Source organism: Odocoileus virginianus, chromosome 4, assembly GCF_023699985.2.
Source record: "Odocoileus virginianus isolate 20LAN1187 ecotype Illinois chromosome 4, Ovbor_1.2, whole genome shotgun sequence".
In the NCBI taxonomy this organism is placed as follows: domain Eukaryota; kingdom Metazoa; phylum Chordata; class Mammalia; order Artiodactyla; family Cervidae; genus Odocoileus; species Odocoileus virginianus.
In genome coordinates this window covers 11,237,292-11,262,345 of record NC_069677.1, presented here as the reverse complement: position 1 = coordinate 11,262,345, position 25,054 = coordinate 11,237,292, and the positions used below count along the sequence as shown (strand labels likewise).

At 44.4% G+C, this 25,054-nt stretch overlaps 1 protein-coding gene across 21 annotated transcripts in view; it reads right to left on the bottom strand.

Moving 5' to 3' along the window:
- The window catches only part of KALRN (kalirin RhoGEF kinase), a 668,360-nt gene that overhangs the window by 422,671 nt on the left and 220,635 nt on the right, over window positions 1–25,054 (bottom strand). For all 21 annotated transcript variants that reach the window (XM_070466100.1, XM_070466108.1, XM_070466101.1 and 18 more), the window contains exons 4-5: window positions 13,090–13,282; window positions 9,546–10,058 (exon numbers count right to left, since the gene is read on the bottom strand). In XM_070466100.1, coding sequence (XP_070322201.1) covers window positions 9,546–10,058; window positions 13,090–13,282 — 706 coding nt within the window. The remainder of the gene's footprint in view (window positions 1–9,545; window positions 10,059–13,089; window positions 13,283–25,054) is intronic.

Genomic DNA, 25,054 nt, shown 5'->3' with positions numbered 1-25,054 from the left:
TCCTAGAAGGCTGGGGTAACAGGCTAGAGGAGGCGGACGGGCACAGAGAAGAGGGTCACAAACAGGAGAGGAAGTAGAAAGGGTGCAGTAGGGAGGACAGAACATGAAGGGAAGGAAGGAAAGTGTTTATATCTTCTGTTTATGTCTCTGATGAGCGTCCTTCTTTCCTCACTCACCTAAATTGCTGCAGACAGACTCAGACTAACAACCCAGATTCTGGAAAGTACTGTTAGTATAGTGTCTTTGTTTTCAGTTCTGAAGGGTCATGTTGTGGGGTTCACACATAACGGAGGCCACCTATGACACATGACAATTCAGGCTACTTCCAGCCCTCATAAGAGACCTGGGAGGGTGGGGGGAGTCAAGCCTGCTGTGCCCAGCATTCCTGCCACTCCTTGCTCCACTCTGCTTTCCACACCCACTTCTCATGCAGGCCTGGCCACCTCAGCGGACACTGAACATACGGTGTCCTGAGCATGAAGCAGAGTGAAGGACGCAGTGGGAGAATGGGTGTAAGGAGGAGAAAAACAGTTTCAGGAGAAAACATGCACAGACGCATTCTGCACAACTCTATGACATGGATTATTTTTGGAATCTAATGTTTCTAATGTTCAAGGGGAGGAAATGAAAAAGAGTACGTAGAGATTCCCAGGACCAACAGGCTGGAAATAATACAGGACACTGTGTCCTGTGTTGGGCGGGACACAGACACACTTCCTTGCCCTGAGCCTGAGCCCAGTCAGCGGGAGGGGGACGGGGCAGTGGAACAGGCCTCAGTAGGAGGGAGGGCAGGAGCAAGGGGTACCAGGAATCTTTCTCCAAAACAAGCAGGAGATTACAAGCCACCCAGTAAAGACTTTTTCTCAAAGGTGGCAGTTCTTGAAGGCCTCCCTCCCAACACCAAGGACTTGGGCAAATGAATCACAGAAACTTGTCAACATGCTCCCTAGAAGCCCAACCAGTGCTTGCCCTCTTACCAAAGCAGCGGTAAGGTCACAGGTCAGGTGACCACCAGCCTCCACTCTACCCCAGTCTTTCTAGCCACCTCCTAGGTTACTGGCCTATGCACTCTTTCTCCTGCAGGGCAAGAACAAGATTGGTACTGGGCCGTGTGTGTGTGTATGTGTGTGTGTGTGTGTGTGTGTGTGTGTGCAAGGACAAGATTGGTACTGGGCCGTGTGTGTGTGTGTGTGTGTGTGTGTGTGTATGCAAGGGCAAGATGGGTATTGGGGCATGTGTGTGTGTGTGTATGTGTGTGCAAGGGCAAGATGGGTACTGGGGTGTGTGTGTGTGTGTGTGTGTGTGTGTGTGTGTGTTGGGGAGGGGGAGGAAGCCCAGCCACAGAGCAGAGGGCCCACCTTCCCACTGCCTACCTGACACTATCCCAGGCACACCTCCCAGTGTTGCCAAATCTCAGCTTTCTCAAGTAAAATGGTGCTCACATTCACAACCCCCACCCTCCCCAACAGACAGGAGTCCAAATGAGGAACCACCAACTGCGTGACTCTGGGTGGGTCTCTGCTCTGGGTCAAAGTTTTCTATGTAAAAGGAAGGGCTGGACCAAAAAATCTCTAAGGTCAGGGGTGTGAGAACACTTTAAAAACCGACATTCAAAAAAAGATTTCATATAATGACAACAATAGCACTTCAGTCTGACAAATGACACTGTTGGCTCAAGCGTGTGGGGGTTGGAGAGATGGCCAAGAGAAGAGGCAGTGAGCCAAGTATGGGGCAGGGGGGAGGGGCAGTGTGTTTCTTCCATACTGGCCCCAGTGGTCCTTGTCACCCCAGGCAGATTGAGATTTAGGGTCCTGCTTTGGGCTCTGGGAAGTGAACAGAAGTGTTTGTACCTCAGAGGGAAAGGGCAGAAAACAGCAGTGGATACTCTGTCCAGTGACAGGGCATCCTGTGGATGTCCTGAGCTGCTAGTACAGTTAACAGGACATACAAACAGCAAACACAATAAGCACAAAACCTTTAATGCACCGTTCTGTTGCCCTCCATGATGCTTTTCACCCAGTGGGACCAATACCTATCTTCTCAGGGTGACTAACATGAAAAAAACATTATTTTGTTTGCATAGACCTCAAAGAAAATAAAAATGCAGAGACATTTTTTGGATAGACTGCAGAAGTTCTGGCTGCAAGCTTGTAAGAGAATATGACAAATATGCTCTTTGCTCTAATGCATGGCAGGAGGTGACAAGTGTCTCAGGTCTAGCTCATGCATGGGGAGGGGTGATCATCTTCCCCTGAGGAGACTCGCTTTCCTCTGTGGCTGCTTCAAGGATAGACACTACTTTTCCAGAGACCTTTCTCTTTGGCAGCTCCCCCAATCCTGACTCATCAGATATGATCCAAATTTGACCTGGTGCTTCTCTCTTTTGCTTCATCCAGGGGCACCATACAATGCATTGAATATCTTGGGGGACCCTCATGAACTCATATCATAATTGCCAACTTCTTTCAAAACTCAGTTCTTAACTTCATTCCATTAGGGATCACTGAAAATTATTTGGAGCAAGTTCATTTGAAAGGGAGCATCGATCACACTCTTTGAGGTCTCAGCAGGTGCCTGATGACTAAGAAGTAAACCAGGATTGAAACAGCACAAGAAGAAGGAAGGGAAGCCAAGGTTAAGGGAGCAGTGATCTGGGCTAGGCACAGGGCTAGTCACAGGGCCTCCACACATATCACATTCAATTTTCCTAACAACCCTGGAGAGCTTTCCTTTTTTAATCAGGAAAAGAACTCAACAAATCATGATTCTATTTGCTGAGAAAAGTTTCTCTTTCTCATTTTCCATCATCACGCAAAATGATAACTCTGAAGAGAGAAAAGTCAACTCTAGATACACAGGGGAGGACGAATAGTAAAAAGGCAAAAATTACTGTAGAATTGTTGAACTGTGAAGGGGCTTAGACACCATGCAGTGTGGCAAGTCTCAAAGGAGAAGGAACGTCAGCACATTTGGGTGGGGGTGAGAGGGGTCTTTACTCAACCACTCTGGGGATTGTGAAACACCCCCTTTACAAGACTACTCTTGACCACCACTCCCACTACTGTGACCACACACATGCCCCACCACCCTCTTTACCCCAGTGAAGGACATTTTCACAGAGAGGATTGTACATAGAATAGTATCATGTGGAATCAGGAAAAAAAAAAGTCAAAAGACACTGAGTTAGCCCAAATTCTTCATCTCTCTTTTCTTGGGAACATAATTGGGGGTCAGAGGTTAAAGATGTGCCTAAGATCTCCTAAGTGCTAAGTGGCACCCCAGGCCACATTGGAGCCCCCTCTCACAAGACTCTATTCCATCACAGACATGGCACCCATGAGTATGAACAGAATTTCACCACACAAGGATGAATATGAGGGGACAAATTTAAAGTTTGGTTCTCCAAAGGGAGCTTCCCCACAGGTGGCATGGTGAAGGCAGCCATTGAGGTCAGGCTCCTCTAAGCAAATGAGAGGGCCTCATCTGAGCAGGTGCCTTGGTCACGGAGGAGGCAGGCACCTAAGTATCCTCCCAAGTGTGGTGATAAATACCTTGTCTTGGGTGTGTCCCACATGAAACAAATACAACATGCTGTATAAAATGATAATAAGCACAATTCTAATACTGGAAGCCCACTGGATAGCTCTGTTCATTCTTTGGGGGATACTCTTACAGGAAGTGGAAATATATTCCTTCTTTTCAGAATGGCTTTGAACAAGATTAGATGGCCTCCTGGATAGACATCAGTATAGCCTCCTTTATTCAGAAGCAAAGTAGATAAAGTCTCCTCCATTAATTAAGTCAAGTTACGCCCTGGAGCCCTTCTTTTTTTTTTTTTTTTTTTTTTCATTTATTTTTATTAGTTGGAGGCTAATCACTTTACAACATTGCAGTGGTTTTTGTCATACATTGAAATGAATTAGCCATGGATTTACATGTATTCCCCATCCTGGTCCCCCCTCCCACCTCCCTCTCCACCCGATCCCTCTGGGTCTTCCCAGTGCACCAGGCCCGAGCACTTGTCTCATGCATCCAACCTGGGCTGGTGATCTGTTTCACCCTAGATACTATACATGTTTCGATGCTGTTCTCTTGAAACATCCCACCCTCGCCTTCCCCCACAGAGTCCACAAGTCTGTTCTATACATCTGAGTCTCTTTTTCTGTTTTGCATATAGGGTTATCGTTACCATCTTTCTAAAGTCCATATATATGTGTTAGTATACTGTAATGGTCTTTATCTTTCTGGCTTACTTCACTCTGTATAATGGGCTCCAGTTTCATCCATCTCATTAGAACTGATTCAAATGAATTCTTTTTAATGGCTGAGTAATATTCTATGGTGTATATGTACCACAGCTTCCTCATCCATTCGTCTGCTGATGGGCATCTGGGTTGCTTCCATGTCCTGGCTATTATAAACAGCGCTGCGATGAACATTGGGGTGCCCGTGTCTCTTTCAGATCTGGTTTCCTCTGTGTTTATGCCCAGAAGTGGGATTGCTGGGTCATATGGCAGTTCTATTTCCAGCTTTTTAAGAAATCTCCTCACTGTTTTCCATAGTGGCTTTACTAATTTGCATTCCCACCAACAGTGTAAGAGGGTTCCCTTTTCCCCACACCCTCTCCAGCATTTATTGCTTGTAGACTTTTGGATAGCAGCCATCCTGACTGGTGTGTAATGGTACCTCATTGTGGTTTTGATTTGCATTTCTCTGATAATGAGTGATGTTGAGCATCTTTTCATGTGTTTTTTTGCCATCTGTATGTCTTCCTTGGAGAAATGTCTGTTTAGTTCTTTGGCCCATTTTTTGATTGGGTCATTTATTTTTCTGGAGTTGAGCTGGAGGAGTTGCTTATGGAACAGAATAGAAAGCCCAGAGATAAATCCACGAACCTATGGTCACCTTATCTTCGACAAAGGAGGCAAGGATATACAATGGAAAAAAGACAACCTCTTTAACAAGTGGTGCTGGGAAAACTGGTCAGCCACCTGTAAAAGAATGAAACTAGAACACTTTCTAACACCATACACAAAAATAAACAAAAAATGGATTAAAGATCTAAATGTAAGACCAGAAACTATAAAACTCCTAGAGGAGAACATAGGCAAAACACTCTCCGACATAAATCACAGCAGAATCCTCTATGACCCACATCCCAGAATTTTAGAAACAAGAGCAAAAATAAACAAATGGGACCTAATGAAACTTAAAAGCTTTTGCACAACAAAGGAAACTATAAGCAAGGTGAAAAGACAGCCCTCAGATTGGGAGAAAATAATAGCAAACGAAGCAACAGACAAAGGATTAATCTCAAAAATATACAAGCAACTCCTAGAGCCCTTCCCTTTCCCTACAAAGACTGGAAGATTGTAGGGAATCTTCCAGCAGGCATCTGGTGCAGCAGCTTTGGTATTTTCTGATAGCTATGATCAGCATCAGCACATATATGGGCAGCAAGAGGTCACAATGGCGGGTGTCAAGATGACAAGGCTGGGTTTCCTATAGTGCATGGAAGGTAAACTCTTGTATCTCAAGGTTTCTTCCAATTCTACTATTCTAAGATGTACCCTAGGCATCCAGGAAAAGTGGGGAGCTAAGGAAGACACTCCACTGAGCTGAACCCACCCTTCTCTTTTCCAAGGAGACATCTACCATGAGTCTACTTAATGACTCTTAAGAAACAAATTGCCCCCTAATGGGGAAGAGGCCTCCTTTCTCTCCAGTAATGGGATGTGATTGCAGGGCAGACACCTTCATCACATAGGATCCACTGCAGCTAGTGGGGCAACTAGCTGTGAAACAGGGCTGCAAAGAGAGTTGTAATCTGTGCCTGGCTAATGAGGAGCGATTGAAGCATGTTCTGTGAACACAGTGGAGGACGGGCCCATTAGTTACAGGCCAGAGGGCACAGGGCCCAGGCAGTGTTGCTCATCTTCCAACAAGATGCATTCTGTGTTACTTGAATCACCTCTGAATTACCCAGCCCTCCCACAACTTGCTCATTAAGGTTTTCCTGTCATTTCTGAGCTGCAATATTTCCCTTTTCTAAGAACTCCTTTATCACAGAGGCTGTGCCTAGGACAGTGGGGTGCACACAGCAGATATAAGTAGTAATAAATAAGACTTGATGACAATCTGCTGCTGAAAGACAGAAATTCTGGCTCACTCATCTTTATCCAAGTGCCTTGTTTTGGGCTCATGACAGCTGCTCAGCAGAAGTTTATTAAATGAATGGGTGGCCTGCCTTATGAATTATCTGTAAAACAGAGTCCCTCCTCCCTAAATGCTTAATTGGCAGAGAAAATGGCTCCTTCCTGGCCACCCCCGAGATGAGGGATGCATGGGGTCATTGCAGAGGTCAAGGGAAGGTGGTGAGGGGTGGTTTCACTTCTCAAGGTCAGCTGGAAAATGGGAAGTGCTGCCATTATTGAAGGCCTGGGAAACAAGCTGTCACCCACAGGGCCAGAGAGAAGACTGCGCCCACCCCTTTATAAAAATAGAAGCTGGGTGATCACCAGACTCCTCCAATTGCCAAGAGCTTCCCAGATCTGGAATCAGAGGCCTCCAACAAGCCTCCCACCAGAGAGAAGGCTAAGATCTGGCTCATGCAGTAACTATTTCCTCAGGCCCTTGTTTAGATGTGAATCTGCTCACACAACTCTTACCCAAACCACCATCCTCCTCACCCTCTTTCCAAAACACCAAATAAGTCAAGGACTGAGGCACTTAGTTCTGCAGAGATATTTTAAATTAATCTTGAAGCAATTTAAAAGGATTATTTTTCTCCCCTGTCCCTCACCCAGCACATTTCTGTGGCAGCTAGGTCAAGCCTGAGCAGCATTTTCACCACTGACTCAATATCAAAATATTCCTGGGCTGCCTTCTCCCCATCAGCCTTTCACTCCCTCCGTTGTTTTTCTGATATTCCTCCTCTCCTCCTCTACACACACACACACACACACACACGTGCACAAACATGCAAGCAAATACACTTCTCTTTAAGGTATGAGCGTGGATCCTAACAGAGTCCACATACAGAATTCAGGGACCGTAGACTTCAATAGGAAAAAAAAAATATGCCTTTATTTTTACCCACCTCTAACTAAAATATCGCATTCTCTTCAATTATAAACAAAGGCATCCAACTTCATTAATGTTATCAATACTCGGGCCTCTAGCATCAATAGAAACATACTCATTTTCATATCGCATCAGGGTTGTTGCCCTCAAACATCATTTATGGTCATCACTACTACAAAATTATGGTAGTTATAAGATTTCAAGTCGATCTTGTTGTTTAACACGCTCCTAAAGAAGTACCTAAGTTGCTATACTTTAAAAATTTTAATAAGTATATTTCAATAATTATTTTCCAAGCCCATATGTAATTTTGTACATTTACAAATATTATTCTGAAAAGCAGTCCATAGTCTTCACTAGACCAAAGGGATCCAGAACACAGAAAGGTTAAGAGCCCCGGCTTAACCTAATGAGCATTAGAAGGTGGGACTTGAGACTTTCCCCAGAGTCATCCTGGGCCAGGGGACTCAGGGCCTAACAGGTTGAGTTCAGTGACAGCATAAGGCAGGCCCCAGGAGTGGCAGGAGAGCAGGGTTATTGGATAAGAGCTTGGGTAGGCTTTGGAGACAGACACAATATTGGCTCTGTTCAACTGGCAGTGTGATCTTAGGGAAGCCACTGTATCTCTCTGAGCTTCCATTTCCTCCATATGACTTAAGAATAATAATACACCATACAATTCTGTGAGCATGAATTGTGAGGCAGCATTACTGCTTGGCTGACTGGTACTAGGCTGACTCTAGGTCAGCCTTCCTTACCTGGTGGCTTCTGGGGTAAGGCACGTTATGCTGTTTTGTTTTGTAAATGGGCACTGTCTGGGCCCTTTGGCTTTCCATTTCCTGAACTTGAAGGATGCCATGAAGTGCCTCAAACTCAAACACATCTAGGCAGACTCAAGTCCCCTACCTCCCTGAAACAAGCACCCAGGCCAGGATGCAAAGCAGATCTCCTGTGCCAGAGCAGGAAAAATCTCAAGTAAAAATGAAATGCTTCAGACCTTTCCAACACTGGTCACAGAGGCCAAAAAAACATGCCTCTGGCTTTACAGAGTAGTTGGCTCCTGACCTGGTGTCTCTTCTCACTTGGATATGAGCAGGGGGTTCTGCAGTCCAAGTGCTCCAAACCTGAGGCCCAGGCCAGGCTAGAGTCAGACTCAGGCTGCCTGGCCACTGGGTCAAGAGTCCTCAAGAAGGTCAGAGGAAACTTTGAAACTCCAAAAGTTGTGCAAGGAACTCCTATCTCTTCCAAACTCTGGCTTAAATGATGTTCAAAAGGTCTGTTGTATAAAGGGGTCATGCACTCTTTTAAAATTATACATATTGATTTTCATCTGATTATTAATTATAAAAGATTGGAAAGCACAGAAATCTTACACAGAGAGATTAAAATTAATCATAATCCTTGCCCCTGTAAATAAAAACTATTAATGGTGAATGTTTTTCTAGCTATACCTATATAGGCACACTTATTATATAAACTATGATCATAATTATATAGTTTTGTATCTTGATTTCATCACTTAAAATACCTAGAGACATTTTCAGTATAGGTTCTTAAAAGATACAAAACCATTATATCAGACACTGTCTGTAAGATTCACAGGTTACTGAGTCATGGTGTTCCTATTAGTGATATTGTGTATTTAAATATGTTATTCTCAGAAAATTGATAGGAGAGCCCCTTTCACTCCTCTTAAAAGTATGTGCAACAGTCAACTCTTTTGTTTAGCTCAGAGAGCATCTAGAGAAGATATTTTGCATCCTTAGCAAAGAAGCACTATAGGGTATTTTCCTTTTTCACTGATAAGGGGAAAGCTTTGAAAATTTACTGCTGGAAAAAATATCTTGCTTCAGAAAATGTGCAGCAGTGAGGAAAAACCTCCAGAAAAAAAGTGGTATGGCAGGAAGAGAGCCCTGGACTTCAAATGGAAGAGAGCTAGATTCCTATGTCAAGCTACCATTGTAGCCCCAAGATCAAAGAACATCCACCATCACCCACTCAAAGGGCCAAAGGACTGTATAGACTAAATGAAACTCTGTATACAGAAGTGCTTTGTCAATAGTCAAGTATACTGCAGGGCAATAATCATTAAGTCATGTTGCAGCTGGTAACAGCATTGTTACTTCTGTTGCTCAGCCGGCTTGAACACTCACAGCACGCCCCAAGAGGGACAGTGTCCAACAGAGCAAAAGTGTGGAGTCTGCAGCCACGCTGCACCTCCTAGTTTGGCCAAGATATTTAGCTTCTCAGTTTCTTCATCTGTAAAATGAGATGATGATAACACACCTACCTTGTAGGACTCTTGACAGATTAAAATGGGTTAATTTACACATGGTGTACAGAGCAGTATCTGATACATAATAAATACTACACAAGGGGGGCTTTAAAAAGCTGGACTAGAAGTATCTGTGTGTGCCCCCCAGCCCAGCCCCACTCCTCAAGTTTGGCCAGCACCCTCCTACCTTTTCAGCATCCTGCTCGAAGAGCCGCAGCTGGAAGCACTGGTCTAGCTTGAGCTTGCGCACATGCCACATCTGGTGCAGGTGCTGCCGGGTGGAGTGCAGCTTGTCCAGAAGGCTGGTGATCTTGGGCACCAGGCTCTGGAAGTCGGCACTGCCTGGGATGCAGTTGCGCCCTGAGAAGCCATCACTGCAGCGGATGCACTGTAGCAGCCGCTGCCCCTCCCGGTCCAGCTCCTCCACAGGGGCCTTCAGCACCTTCTTCTTCAGCTGTGTGTGTTCATCAATTAGCCGCCTCGAGCCCTCCACATCCACGGGGAACTCCTTCCGGGCCAGCATCTCCTGCAGGTCTTCAAGGCGTGAGAGCAGGTGTACGGCACTGTTGAAGAACTCCTCCAAGGAGAGCCGCAGCTCGATCCACTCCTCGTGGTTGTAGTCCAAGGAGCCATCGAACTCCTCCGTCAGCTGGGAGGGGTCCACCAGCTTTGTGAGGCCCTCCACGGACACCATGCTTGTCTGGGATGGGCAGACACAGAGAGGGAGACTCAGTGATGCAGGGGCAAGTCGGGGGAAGACCCCCAGGGCAGCCGTGGGCAGAAAAGAGAAAGTCAAGGGGAAAGGCCAAGATAAGTCCAGAAAATGACCAGACCCTGCCTGGAAAAGGGCAAGTGGGAGAATGTGCAGCCTCCTGATCAGATGTCACAATCAGCTAAGGTCAGTAGTTTCAACAGACTAGCTGATTGGTTCAAAACGTCTCTTCACCTGCCACCATTTGCCACTAAAGGAATGACTGTCTTTATGTCCCTACTGTCCTCATTTTCCTCTTCCCAAGTCCACCACAACAGGATACTAGAAGCTGGGAGAATAGACTGAGTCTAGTTCCAGGGGCCTAGTTCTCAATAGCTTTAAAACTCAGGATCCTATCCTCATGGTTGGATTAAACACTATGGGTCAGTCTTGAGCTGTAAGGGTCTCAGAGTTGATCTTCCTATCTCTGCCCACGAGGAGATGCCCTTCTCTGGTGCAGAGAACAGACAGGGCTTGGGGACAGGGAGTCTGGGCCCCCCATTTTCTCTGAGCCCCCTACAAGCTCTTAGAGAGCAGAGTGGAGAAGGTTTGTTTCTGGGACGCAGAGCAGCAAGTGATGGCACAGGCAACGACCCTAATTTACCAAGAAAGATCTTTTCCTTCCTACAGGATTACCTGATTCTGTTTCCTGGAGAAGGAGAGGCAACGAGAGAATATCTAGATCCAAGGTCCAACCGTACAATTAACAATTGTGTAAACTAGGTAAACTAAGTTTGTAGAGCTCCTGTTCTTTCCACAGTATAACGGAGATAATAATGGGCTGTGTGTAAAGTGCCTAGGGCACGGAGCCAGCGCATGCTCAGTCCCTGTTAGCACTCATCGGGACGACCTCAAGGTTGCATCCTTTCTGAAGCCCTTAAATGCAGTTCATGCCCTTCTATCTAGCTGATCTTTGAGCATCTCCTCCTCTTCTCCCTTTTCCCTCTATCTCCTTCCAAAGACACAGAAAGGGGCTCTGAAACTGGACTGCTCATCTGAGTCCTTTGGCAAGTTTACAATAACAGATGCTCAAAGCCCTGTCCCTAGAAACCCTCATCTAGTTGGCCTGGACTGGAACTTGGGCATGGGTAGTTTTAAAAGCTCCTAACATGCAACCAAATCTGCAGATCCAAATCCCTGCTACTCAAAATGCAGCCCTGGAGCCAGCAGCACTGGCACCACGTGGGGGCTTGTTAGAAATCCAGGATCTCAGGCTCCACCTAGACTTGCTGGGTCAGAATCTGCATCTAACAAGATCCCCAGGGGACTCTGTGCATTAAACTCCAAGAAGCCCTCTTTTAGAGCACTTGCCCCCTTTGAATTTGGCCCTAAGTTTACCACTTCCAGGAAGTCTCCCGTGATTTCATTCACCAATTTTTCTTTAAGTATCTGCCATTGAACATGCCTGGACTCTTATCTCTTAGCACTTACTGCCTCGGTCTATGCTAAGTACCTCATCTGCTCTTTGTGAAACACTACTTTATAAACATTCTTCCAAGTGGGAAGCTCCCAGCTCTCTCTCCTGTTCTTCATGGTTAAGGAGGTAAAGACCAGCTTGCTCAACTTGGGGTGAAGCGGGTGCAGGGAGATGGGAAATGCTGGGCAGCTACACTGAAGCACAAGTTTTAAGACTTGTTGGAAAGATTGTTTCTAGTAGTTTCAACTAATAAATTTATAGGCCTGTTGTTATTGCTTCTGTATATAAACAAACCTAAAATACACAAAGTATTTATTTCCCTATAGGACTCCTAGTGCTGGGGAAGATGAGAGTTAAGTGTTTTTACACCAAGTCAAATTTCTCATGTTATTTACACAGAGAACTGCCTCTCAGCTGGTCTCATTGCTGTGATCAAATTGCAGCCTACTGGGCCCCGCCCCGCCCCCCCCCCCCCCCCCCACACACACACACAAGTGCTCCCAGCCCCTAGGGCCAAGCCTCTGGAATGGGAAGTTACTGCTAGATTAAGGGCAGCTCTGCTTTCCAACATGTACACATACTGTACTCAGGGTTCATCCCCTTGCAGATGAGGGCAAAGTTCCCAGAAAGGGGGAACAGCTCGGATTTGGCTGGAACAAAGATTCCTAAATCACTGATTTAATATGCTGTCATTAAAGGCTCTCAGGGGACTCATATGGCCTCTAGAAAAATCTAGTTAAAAAACAACATGTTTTCTAAGTGTAAAAGTAATACAAAATTCTCAAAAGAAAGTAGAAAAACATGAAAATAAAATCACTCATCCAGCCATCTCATATAAAGCACTGTTACTGTTTTCATGTATTTCTCAGTCTTCTTCTCCATATAGTATACACTTAAAAACCAATTTTAAATTATAGTGCTAATACTGTCTTATAACTTGTTTTTAGAAAAATATATAATGCACATTTTTGAATGACATTATTGTTCTAAATATTTTAATGGCCTCATAGTACTTGTGTATTAATGTAGCCAAAATCAATGGATATTTAGGATACAAGCTATACATACACGTTTGTATATATATGTATATGTGTAAATATGTGTGTATACATAAGTATGTATATTACTGCAAAAAACAGTATGATGAACATCCCTGTAGAAATTTTTTTGTTTATAATTATCATTAGTTCTTCACCTTTTTGTTTTTTTAATTTTTATATTAAAAACATTTTCTTAGAAGGAGAATTAAAAGATCAGTAGATAAAAACTCTTTTTAAGGCATTTGACCCAAATTCCAAAGTTGCCCCCAGAAACAATTCCTCTGACTTCCACTCACCAGCAGACACAGGACTGCTTAAAGGCTCTGTGCCCTTGGGACAATCTTATGAGCCTCTCCTCCCTTCTGAGAGTCTCACTGGGAAGGCCACAGTGACCCAGGAATCCTGAATTGCCAGCCAGTCCCTGACATGTTGGGGATTTTAGGGTGGTGGAGAAAGGCAGGTGAGAAATGGGTGGGTGTCAGAAAGGGGAGGAAACAGGAGCTAAGAGAGAGGTCAGCCTCACCTCAAAGATGAATTTGGAGCTGCCAAAGTTGGTCTTCTGTTTCTGCCAGAAGTTATCAGGTTTGATGATGAGGGCCACATGGATCTCAGCGGGAAAGGCTTCTTGCAGCGTCTTGAGAAGGGGCTTGATGAGGTCCCACTTGGAGCCCCGCATGTCGATGATGACGGTGAAGCCACGTTTGCACACGTCCTCGCTGTGGGGAGGTCAGAGGACAGGCATGGTCACTCTGGGCCACTGTGACTTTGGAATACACAGTCAAAAAGCATCCGGAAACCTGCATTCCTCTTAATCTGGACCAACCTTCCAACTTCACGCCAGGTCTCCTGGCTGTCTTCCAATGTAACTCAAAATGTACTGCCTCAGAAAATCTTTTGCGATTAACCTCATTTGACCAAGGGCATCTGGCTTCTCCCAACACTTAGCAAATAACTCAGCCTTCCCTGTAGTCAATTGCACTTGTTGGGACGTTTATAGTTTCGGCATTCACTATTGTGTTGGAGTTTCTTTTAATTCTTGTCTCCCTCTCTTGCTTCTGGGGATGAATCATCTTTTCTCCATTTGAATGATGTACAAGCTCTCTAAAGAGAGGGATGCTGCTGCCCTTAGATCTGAAAATGGAAAGTCCTTGGCATGAGTGCTATCCTTCCCCAGGCCACATCAGTGGTAGCCACTGGAATGCATTACCACCGTACGGAACCTGGGCCAAAGAATCTTTTTTCAAAAAAAAGGGATCTAGGCTGATTCTATCGATTGATTAGTGATGGTACACAAGGTATTGATAACACCACTGTATTTAAGACATATTATTTGTAGTTCAAATTGTATGTCAATTTTGACAAATTGTTGGGTCATGCTAATTATTCTTAATTGGCCAAAGGTGGGACTGATTAGAACAGTGGATGTGGTCCCATTGTCTCACGCACTTCTGTTATAAGAGTCGGGTATAAAACGGCACATTTCAGGAAGTTAAGAAAGGGGAACTGCTCTTGAAATCAACGCTAGATGAAATGACAGTGACCAACTTGAAAACTAATCAGACTAAGTGAATCAAGATGATGCTACAAACTTATTTAAACACTTGGACTTTATAACACCTAATAATTTAAAGAAAAAAGAAAGTCAAAACAGTTATAATATCTCAGTTTGGAAGAAATTCTATGTTTTGGTAGTTAGGGGGCTGTCCTTCTTGGTTTATTCAATCTATGTATTTATTTTCTAACTCAAAATAGACTTTGGTTAATTCACATGTTTGTATAAATACTGATGAAGCATTTCCTTAGAGTGCTTGTCTTAATATCCTATACCCAGACGGTACTCGTTTAAAGCTCTGTGTATGTTGCATGCTCCACAGTCATGTACCACCAGCTACCAATCACTTATAGCTACTGGAGTTAAGGTCACAACTGGAGGATTTAGTCTACAAATGGAAACAAAATTCTGTTTCAGGCTTCACTCTCAAATCTCAACCAGTGATAAAAATGTCAGACTTTTGGAGAGGCCACAGCTCTTGCAATTGTGTGAATGTCTCAAGCATAAGGCAGCTTATTGGGCCTCCCAGTTATACAGGAAACTCCCCCGGCAGGAGAGACACTCCTTCCATTTCTTCTTGTTGACACAAAGCATTAGACTCAGTAAGGAAGACAGTTGAGCCTTCTGCTTCTCCGCAAATCCTATATCCCAAAGGAAAGCAGTTACCGCTTCTCCTACTCTGACATTTACTGAGTCAGTAAATGGCCAGCGTAATTCTATATTATTGTATGAAAGCAATGTACCTTTTACTTAAATTGCAGAATTTCTTTCCCATTGTAAGAAAACACCTGCTAATCATAGAAAAGTTAAAATATTCAGAGATTTGTATAAGAGATACTAATGATAGGGATGTATAATACTCGGGCCTATTTCCTTCCAACCTTTTTTGTGCATGTAATTTTCATACCCTATAGTGTTCTACCTTTCACTGTAACATAGAATTTTTCTCATGTCTCGGACTTTTTTGAAATGGTTACATTTAATGGCTTCCTTTGTAGCTCAGTTACCAGGTTCAGTCCCTGGGTTGGGAAGATCCCCTGGAGAAGGAAATGACAACCCACACCAGTATCCTTGCCTGGAAAATCTCATGGACACAGGAGCCTGGTGGGCTGAAGTCCATGGGTTTGCAAAGAGTCAGGCATGACTGACTGACTAACACTTACTTACTTAATGACACATAATCCATCTTATAACTACACCATAGTTTATTTAATCATTCTCATTACAGCTTTACAGAAGGGCCCATCAATTTACATGTATACCAGCAATGCATAAGTGTACCCCCTGCCCCCACTACTGTACCCTCATCAGCACTGATTACTGAATTTTTTAAATCTTTGTCAATTTTCTAAGAAAAATATTGTATTACATTTATATTTGCATTTATTTGCTTACTGGCTATAACTTATTGACCTATAAGAATTTCTTCTGTGACTTACCTGATCATTTAACTATTTCTCTATTTCAGTTTAAAGGCATTTCTTATTGAGCTTAGCTTCATTTGCAAGGGGAAGTCACTTGGTCATGTCCAACTCTTTGCAACCCCATGGATTATACAGTCCATGGAATTCTCCAGGCAAGAATACTGGAGTGGGTAGTTGTTCCCTTCTCCAGGAGATCTTCCCAACCCAGGAACTGAACCAGGAGTCTCCTGCATTTCAGGCAGATTCTTTACCAGCTGAGCTACCAGGGAAGCCCTAGTCTGACTCACATTTGCTGCATGCCCACTTAGGCCAGGCATTGCACAGTAATTGGGGGTCTTTCCTTCCCTTGCATTAGAGATGACTGACTTCCTTATTTACCAGCTCCTCAGGCTCCACTGCTGTTACCATAATTATGTAGACAGGAGAAAACCTCATCCCTAACAACAAAGAGTCAGTGCTGCTACCAAGAGCTGGAGTTTGACTATCCCAGATCTAAATGTGGTCACCAGTAATAGCTCACACACTGTTAACGAATAATTTCTGACAACTAAAAGAGAAATCAGGTACTAATACTCTCTAGGAGGTTCTCACTAGCTCAGGAGGAGAAAGAGACCCAGAGGCTGAATGCTGAGAGATAACCTAATTGGGCTTCCCTGGTGGCTCAGACTGTAAAAAATCTGCCCGCAGTGTGGGAGACCTGGGTTCAATCCCTGGGATGGGAAGATCCCCTGGAGAAGGGAATGGCGACCCACTCCAGTATTCTTGCCTGGAGAATCCCAAGGACAGAGGAGCCTGGTGGGCTACAGTTCACGGGGTCACAAAGAGTCAGACATGACTGAGCAACTAACACTTTCACTTTCAACCTAATTGGCATCTCTTTGTGAAAATAGCTAATCTACCAAAGTGCTTTCTATGTTTGGCTTGAAGCAAAAAGCATAGCCAGGGGAGGGTAAGGAACTTTTTATCACACGCTTATTGTGCCAGGGACAGTGGTTAGACACTTAATCCATGTTATTTCATTTTATCCTCACAATGACCTATAAACTTGGCATGGTTATCATCATATAAGAGATGATGACACTGAGGCAGAGAATGCGCCTAAGGTTACGTGACTGGTAAGTACCCAGCACAGAGTCAAAACCAGGACCACTGACTCCAAAGCCCATACTCAGGTTACTATATCAGATCACACCTACCAGTGCCATTACGTGTGGTGCTTTTGTGACTGGGTGTGGAGTGAAGGGTCATTGATGAGGGGACCAGATTAGGAGATGGGGGAAATTAGGGCAAGGAATCCAAGTGTATGACTTCATTCTACAGTTTTCAAAAATCACAAAAGCACAGAAGTGAAAGATCATGGCAAATTCAGAAAGTTCAAGTAATTCACTTTGGTTTAGGCACAGGGGTAAGAGACAGCATGGTGAGACAGTGTGGTCTGAGGGCCTCAGAGAGCCCTATTCTAGGCTCTGACCCTCCTTTTCCATACCCTCCCCCCAGAGAACGAGGAGACTTGCCACATAGAGTCCAGGCTACCTCTACCCTTTTCTAGACCCTTGTCTAGACCCTTCAAATTCCTTGCCCCTGAAATCCTAAAATTTTCAGCTCAAAGGGCCCTTAAACCTACTTCCTGAGTTCATATGTGCCTCTCTCCCAGGTTCCATCCCCAGGGGGTAAAGAACACTACCAGTGTGAGCACCTTGGCCTGAGGGGTGGCAAAGAGCTACTATTTTCAAGGATGTGGCTAAAATGTGGATGTGTCAGCCAGGATGTCCATATGCATGTAGGGGGCTCCTCCACAGTGGAGACAGACCTAAGCGGCAGGCAGAGAAGAGGGGCAGAGGATGAACTAAGGCAGAGCTCCCTGCAACTGCCAAGCTCTAGCAAGGAACACAGAGGAGTCCAACAAATATGAATCTGAAGTTGGCCGCCTAGGTTGCTATGAAAATATTTTTGTCAAGGTAGAAGGGTCGAACACATTTTTTGCTAACAGCTCATTAGCTTGCATTAATTTTCAGTATTTAGACACAGGGTGTGTAGGTTTCCATTTGTACCCCTGCCCCACCTGGCATTGCAATGTTAGAAGCAGGTCTCACATTCAGAAGCAACTTGTACCACAGCAGGAGTGCTGCGTTTATCCTAAGGGCAATAAGGAACAGAACATAATCAAGTGATTTGGGAAGATGACCCCTCCAGGTGTGCAGAGGGAGAGGTAAATCAGGATCAGCCAGGCAGAGTAGGAGAACAAAAGCAGCAGAAGTAGAGAGACCACCTCCCTTGAACTAAACTGTGTCCTAAATGAAGTCTTCCTTGGGCCACCTGACTTAAAGATGCAGCTGTCCCCTACCACTCCCTACTTCCCTTCCCTGATTTATGGTCTCCTTAGCACTCATTAACCAATGATTTGGTGGCAAAGACAGTAAAGAATTTGCCTGCAACGAGGGAGATGCGGGTTCAATCCCTGGGTCGGAAAGATCTCCTGGAGAAGGAAATGGCAACCCACTCTAGTATTCTTGTCTGGAGAATTCCATGGAGAGAGGAACCTGGTTACCATCTGGAGTGTGTATTTTACTTATTCATTTTTATTGTCCATTTTCCCCTCAATGGAAAGTAACCTCAATGAGGGAAGGGCTGTTCATGTTGATTTCACTGCTAGATTCCCTGTGCCTACAGCACCTGGGGCAGGCTAAGACTCAACATATTGAGGAAGAAGGGTAGCAGGCAAGGGTATGATAGAAGCTAGAGCCAACACACTTTGGTCAAAATCCCAGCTCCATCATCTACCTGTTGAGGAAACTTAGGCAAGTACCTTAAAACCTCTACATCTCAGTTCCTTCACTGTAAATTGTGAACAATAGTAACTACATTACAGAGTTATTCTAGAGATTAGGTTTGCTAAGATACATAAAGCACTTATGATGGTGCTGGGCACATATCCCTACTATGCAAGTCTAAGCTTCTGGGGGAGATACTGTTGATGTCCCACCCAGGGCAACTTTGTTGATCTTTGTGCCCAGCCCCCAGCTCCATAAGTGTTGCAGCGATCGGCTTATGCCTGAGACCATCTCAGGAGACTTGCCTTTGACAGATGGGTGCACTTTTCCAAAAGACACATGGCAGTTATACCCCCACCCCAATGGGGCCAGTGCCTCTCTTATACAGAGGTGCCTTTCACTCAAGGCAGGGTATCTCTGAAGTGTGACTTATACTCCAGAGCCTTCTCACTCCCCTGGGGGTCTCCACTGGACTTCATCTTTGCTCAGTCCTGCTCTTTCCTACTCTGTGCCTCCAACTCCTTTACAATTTTTTCCTGAAGAGAATGCCCTTTAATAGACAATTTGTATCTGAATCCCTGTCTCCAGAAACAGAGTCACACATACATCAATTTCATAAATATATGACATCCTGAAGGCAATCTGAGGTATAGTCTAGAGATTAAAAGAGAAATATGAGTTGCAAATTTTGACTTGGGAGTCATACTATGCCTGGCACATAGTAGGTGTTCAAAAACATTTGCTAAATGAATAAATACATGAACATTGGCAGCAGATATGCACAGAAGACAAGTGAGATGAAAAAAAGGGCTTCCCTGATAGCTCAGTTGGTAAAGAATCTGCCTGCAATGCAGGAGACCCTAGCTCAATTTCTGGGTCAGGAAGATCCGCTGGAGAAGGGATAGGCTACCCACTCCAGTATTCTTAGACTACCCACTCCGGTATTCTTGGGCTTCCTTTGTGGCTCAGCTGGTAAAGAATCTACCTGCAATGCGGAAGACCTGCGTTTGATCCCTGGGTTGGGAAGATCCCCTGAAGAAGGGAAAGGCTACCCACCCCAATATTCTGGAGAATTCCATGGACTGTATAGTATAGCAAAGAGTTGGACACGACTGAGCAACTTTAACTTTCAAGATGAAAAAAACTGGCTTCTGAGTCTAGGATAGAACTGATGTGAATATCAATTTATTTTAAGAGATAGGAGAAGAAAGTAGCTGAAAAACAAATGCAAAGAGGTTAGATGAAACTGGGAGAGCAGTAAAGTCAAAAAAATCAGGGAGGAGAGGACTTCAAGGAGGAACTACAGCATCAAGTGCTCCAGAGAGGTAGGTCTTAGCTGAGATGAGAACTATTGCATTTAGCAGCTACAAGGCCTTAGTCCAGTTGGTCAGGGCAATGTCACTTGGTTCTGGGGCAGGACCTAGGTGGGGCAGGGAAGCAGCCTTCCTAATTGGTCTCTGAGATGATGGGAGAAAAGATCAAGGTCATCAGAGATGGGATTTGGTGCACGTACTCCAGAAACCAACCGAGTTCACACTACTCTTTGGCTATGCCCAACCCCACAGAGGCTACCAGGCCGCCTCTTCCTCAAGCCTCCATGCCCCCAGACCTCCCTGCCTCTCACTGAGCATGCTCACATGGGGAACAGCTGCAGCAAGACAATTCACACTGGAACATAACTAGCAGGTGGTCATCCTTTTCCCTTTAGGATATTTGCCTTTTCAGAGATATTTCTTAGCCCAAATTTAATTTTCAGGGGAAGAATTTACATTGTGTATGGTGAGGATGGGAGCACAGAAAGGTGAAGTTTGGAGCAATAGGCCTTCAAATCCACTAAGTAGGGGAAGGAGAGTAGTGACTCTCCCCATCTCCCATGCCCCCTGCTTTAGAGGTAGAGTGCAGTCACTGCCCTACTCCACCTGCCCTGCTAATTTCCCATATGGCACTTGAGACCTGGGCCCTGTTGGCCAGCTTCTCATCCTTTGCAATAAATTACAGTTCCTTCCAACTGAGCTGTGAACTGTTTCATGGACTCTCGGGGGCTCTCAGGCCCAGGACATAATGTATACTGAGTGATGGGATGATTGATCAGATAGTTCTTGTAGTCAGTTCTACACCATTTACTCTTTTGTTCATTATGTGTCACTGGGGCTGTTTTCACTCAGCAAGCCCATGCTACCTCAAAACGGCATTTGTACCACTTTATGCCAAAGTTTTTCAAACTTTACTGACTTTCATCATCACCTAAGACCCTTATTTAAAATGATGATTTCAGGAGCTTCTCATGGTCCAGTGGTTAGGAGTCTTCCTTTCAATGCAGGGGACATCAGTTCAATCCTTGGTCCAGGAAGATTCCACATGCCACAGGGAACTAAGCCTGTGAACCACAACTACGGAGACCGTGTGCTGCAATTACTGAAGCCAGACTGCCTAGAGTCTGTGCTCTGAAATAAGAAGCCACTTCAATGAGAAGCCCATGCACTGCACTACAGAGTAGCCCCACTTTGCTGCAACTAGAGAAAGCCCCTGTGCAGCAAGGAGACTCAGTGAAATCAAAATATAAGTAATTTTTTTTAATTTTTAAAAAATAATGATTTCAGTGACCCCTTTCAGATACTCTGATGAAAATCAGTCTGGGATGAGCTCCAGGAATCTCCTAGGTGATCCAAGAACAACACCTAGACTCTCTTAGGCGTGGTTTGTGAGAGTTTAATGATGTGCACTTTGTCTACAATAGATGAGGCCCGGCATTAATAAACAGGTGATAGAATGCAACTCCACAGTCTGAACAATGTTTGCAGGGAGGACCGACAGCTGTGCTAAACAGAAATTGGTCAAAAATGTTAGTGAGTTTCTCTCTTCATAACCTTATGCTCTCTTGAAGGGTGTTATTTATTGCAAGCTCAGGTTTATATGCCTTTACAATGACAGACTAGTCACAAAGGGGCTTCATAAATAGTACAGTGTCATATAAATATATTTTTTCATTAATTTTTTAATCTAACAAATATTTATTGAGCACTTACTCTGTGGCTGGCCCAGTGCTAGGCACTAGTGATATAAATGTGGATAAGACAGAAACATGAAGGTTACATTCTAGGACAAGAGATGGACACAAGGCAGTAGCTAGATCAATAGAACAAAAGCAAATTGTGATAAGTCTTAACAACTTATCAGGTGGCCAGAATAGGCCACCATGAGGAGCTGACATTTAAACAGTGACCAAAACTATAAGCAGGAGCTAGTTAAGGGAATGTTGTAAAAAGAATAATGTAGGCAGAGAAAACAGCCTGAGCGAAGGTCCTGAAGTGGAAAAGAGCCTGTGTGCTGGCTGATCCTTCACTATGGGGAGGAAACAGGGAAAGTGAGGTTCATAAGGAAGCTGGAGACCAGCAGCCAGACCTGGCTGTAAATATTGAGGAGCTCAAAACTCTAAGCTGGATAGAAATATAAACTGAGAGCCAAACTTGGAGCAGCTGTTTTTTTTTAAATTAAAGTGGGACAGACACATAGATTGTTAATTATTATTAATCTATGTGTATGTTCATGAGAATCTATGTTTGCTAATTTTTTATATGCATTATCTAATTTATTCCTCAATGAAACTCACAAGTAGCTTCTATTATTATCCCACCCTACAGTTAAAGGAACTAAGGCCCAGAGAGGCTGAGTAACTTGCTAAAGTCACCAGGATAAAGTAAAATAATATTTGAATCTAGTCTGATTGCAGTATCTGTCATGCTACCTTGCCTCAGAGAGAAACAGAATACTTGAACTTGAAGAAACATTACTGCTTACTCTGCTGATCTTTCATTTCAGAGCTAAGGGCAGCAAATTCCAGAGGAGGGAAGTGATTTGTTCAGAGTCACACATTTGGGTGGATGTTTTGTCTATTTGGACCAGACATCCAGTTGTCAATCTGCCCATTTCATGTCTTCTATTAAGCCACAAGAAGTTTGGGACTGAGACATCAGGTAATCTGGTTTGCAGGGCCAGGATATCCTGTTTTGAGCATCAGAGTTCCTTCCCTGGGAGCGAGGACTCTCCTGTTCATGGTTCCACTGAGTTCCGGCAGTAGAGAGATAGCCTGCTCCCTTGTGCCCCAGCTTCTGTGGTGCCAACTGAGATTTACCCCATATATGTGAGTGCCTGACAGATCCTCACTTGGAACAGCTACTGGAATAAATGTAACAAGGACCCATCCTGGCGGCAGGTGGGGGAGCAGAGATCAGCAATGAGCACTACTCCAACAGAACTGGTGAGGAGGCATCAAGGGCTTCTGCTTAGTGTGTGCTGATGGGAGCTGCTCAGGTGCTGTTAATTGTGGGGCACAGGGTGTGTCTGAATCCTAGTGTGGGGACCTGGGAAGGCCCAGTGCTTGGGCTGTGATGGAGCAGAAGTAGATTTCAAATCAGACCTATCCACTGAGTAGTCCAGGGAAGGAGACAAACTGAACACTGGGGTAGAGGGTTGGACTGGTCACCGAGGAGGGAATGAGGGACAGAAAGGCCAAGACAGATGGGAGGACTTCCTGTCTCACAAGCGCAGCAGGGCCCTAGCACACACAGTTCTGGCCCCACAGGAGAAAGCAGGACCTGCAAGGCAGGTTGTTCTGGGGGGATGATGAAGTCTTACCATGGTGCACGGACAGTTCATGGCGAGCAACAGAAACCAGCAAAGTGTGGAAGAGTAGTCCCAAGAAATCTCCCACTTCACACTTTCCTTAGAACTACACTGTACCCATGTCTCTCTGACATCATTTCAAGCTGAATTCTCCATTCAGAATTTGAGGATCAAGAAAGGTCCTTGGAGTTCTGAGAAGAAAATCATGCCCTGACCCATTTGAATCTGAGTTCTCAAGCCATTCCCAGGCCATGGAGAGTCCGCGGTTATGGGATCCTGATTTTGTTTCGATCCTTTTGTCTATCACACTGATCTGTGTTAACCTATTTTCCACTCCTTGGTGCTACTCTAATAGCAGCTTTCTGCTGATTGCCCCAAACTACACCACACCCACTTTCTTAAACAACCGGAAATCAGCAGGTATTAAAGAGAAGTGTTAAAGACACATTAGCACCTGCTTTAAGCTTTCTAATTGGTATAATCAGAAGTAGTAAAAAGAACGTTGGAAGAGGCAGTGCCTTACTGAGAAATGAGCCACTCAAGAGAATATCCTGTAGTGAGTAAGATCAGTCACACAGACAGTTCTCAAACTCAACCTGCACAGCACGAATGTTCTTGCTTTTGGCTGTGTGTGAAAAGAAGAGGAGAAGCTCAGGGAGGTGGGAGGGCTCCCGTGTTTGTCCTATACCTCTTGGCAGACTACCAAGTGGCTGTTCACCATCAACTGGCTTTCATAAGGCGATTCATCTACCATCAGATCCTTCTCAGGATCCATGTTAATCCATCCAGAGGGGTTTTTTTTTTTTCTGTTTCTTTTTTAAAAATTTTTTTATTTATTGTTAGCTGGGTCTTCGTTGCTGCACAGCATTTTTTTTTTCTCTAGTTGCTGTGAATAGGGGCTACTCTCTAGTTGGTGTGTGGGTTTCTTATTGTGGTAGCTTCTCTCGTTGCAGAGCACAAGCTCTAGGATGTGCAAACTTCAGTAGTTGTGGCATGTGGGCTCAGGAGTTGTGGCTCCAGGCTTGAGCACAGGCTCAATAGCTGTGGTGCACAGGCTCAGTTGCTCTGCAGCATGTGGGATCTTCCTGGATCAGGGATCAAACCTGTGTCTCCTACATTGGCAGGTAGATTCTTTATGTTTTGTTTCTGTATTTTGTTTTACTGGAAGACACTCTGTGTCCACTTTTCCAGGTTATGATTATTTCAAACAACTTGTGTCTTTTCTACCCAATTAGCAACACATCTTTTGCCTCTGCACCTCTGATCTGTGGTGCCCGGGCTATAGGGCAAAGCTCAGAGATGATCCTTTATCCTAAAACAAAGTCTCAATCCTTTCTCTGTAAAGTGGGGAGACTGACTAATTGGTCTAGGGTTTTGGCTCAGCAGTGTTTAAAAGTTCCCTGGAGATTTGAACATGTAGCCATGGTTAAGTGCCCCTACAATAAACATTCTAGAGATTTGCTTGCCTGTTTCTGGGTCTAAGAGCTCCCGCTTGCCAGTTCCCCACCCTTGACTACCAGAAGCCAAGCCAACTCTTGCGCAACTCAGCATCCCAGGTAGACCTCGCAATGGAGTCCAAGTGAAGAAGGTTTATGTTTTCCACTGCTTTAAAGTTTGCTGCCTAATTCTACCCAAATGAAACTTTTTTTTTTAAAAGAAAAGAAATAAAACATTTTGATTGCAGCTGTGCCGGGGCAGAGATGTAGCGGATTCTCTTTTCTATCCATGGACAGAGTGTGGTGAAGACTCAGGCCCCAAGATTACTCCCACATCCCCAAGTATGGCCATAAAGCAACAGGTCAATGGCCTAAAAAACCCAACAAGAACTCTGTACCCAGAAACTGACTTATCAAGCTGTGGTACATATACACCATGGAATATTACTAAGCCATTAAAAAGAATTCATTTGAATCAGTTCTAATGAGATAGATGAAACTGGAGTCCATTATACAGAGCGAAGTAAGCCAGAAAGATAAAGACCATTACAGTATACTAACACATATATATGGAATTTAGAAAGATGGTAACGATAATCCTCAATGCTGTCTTTAAAAAAACTTTCTAAAAATCAAAAACCAAAAAAGCTCAAAAAGAATAAGATTTTCCATCCTACAGACA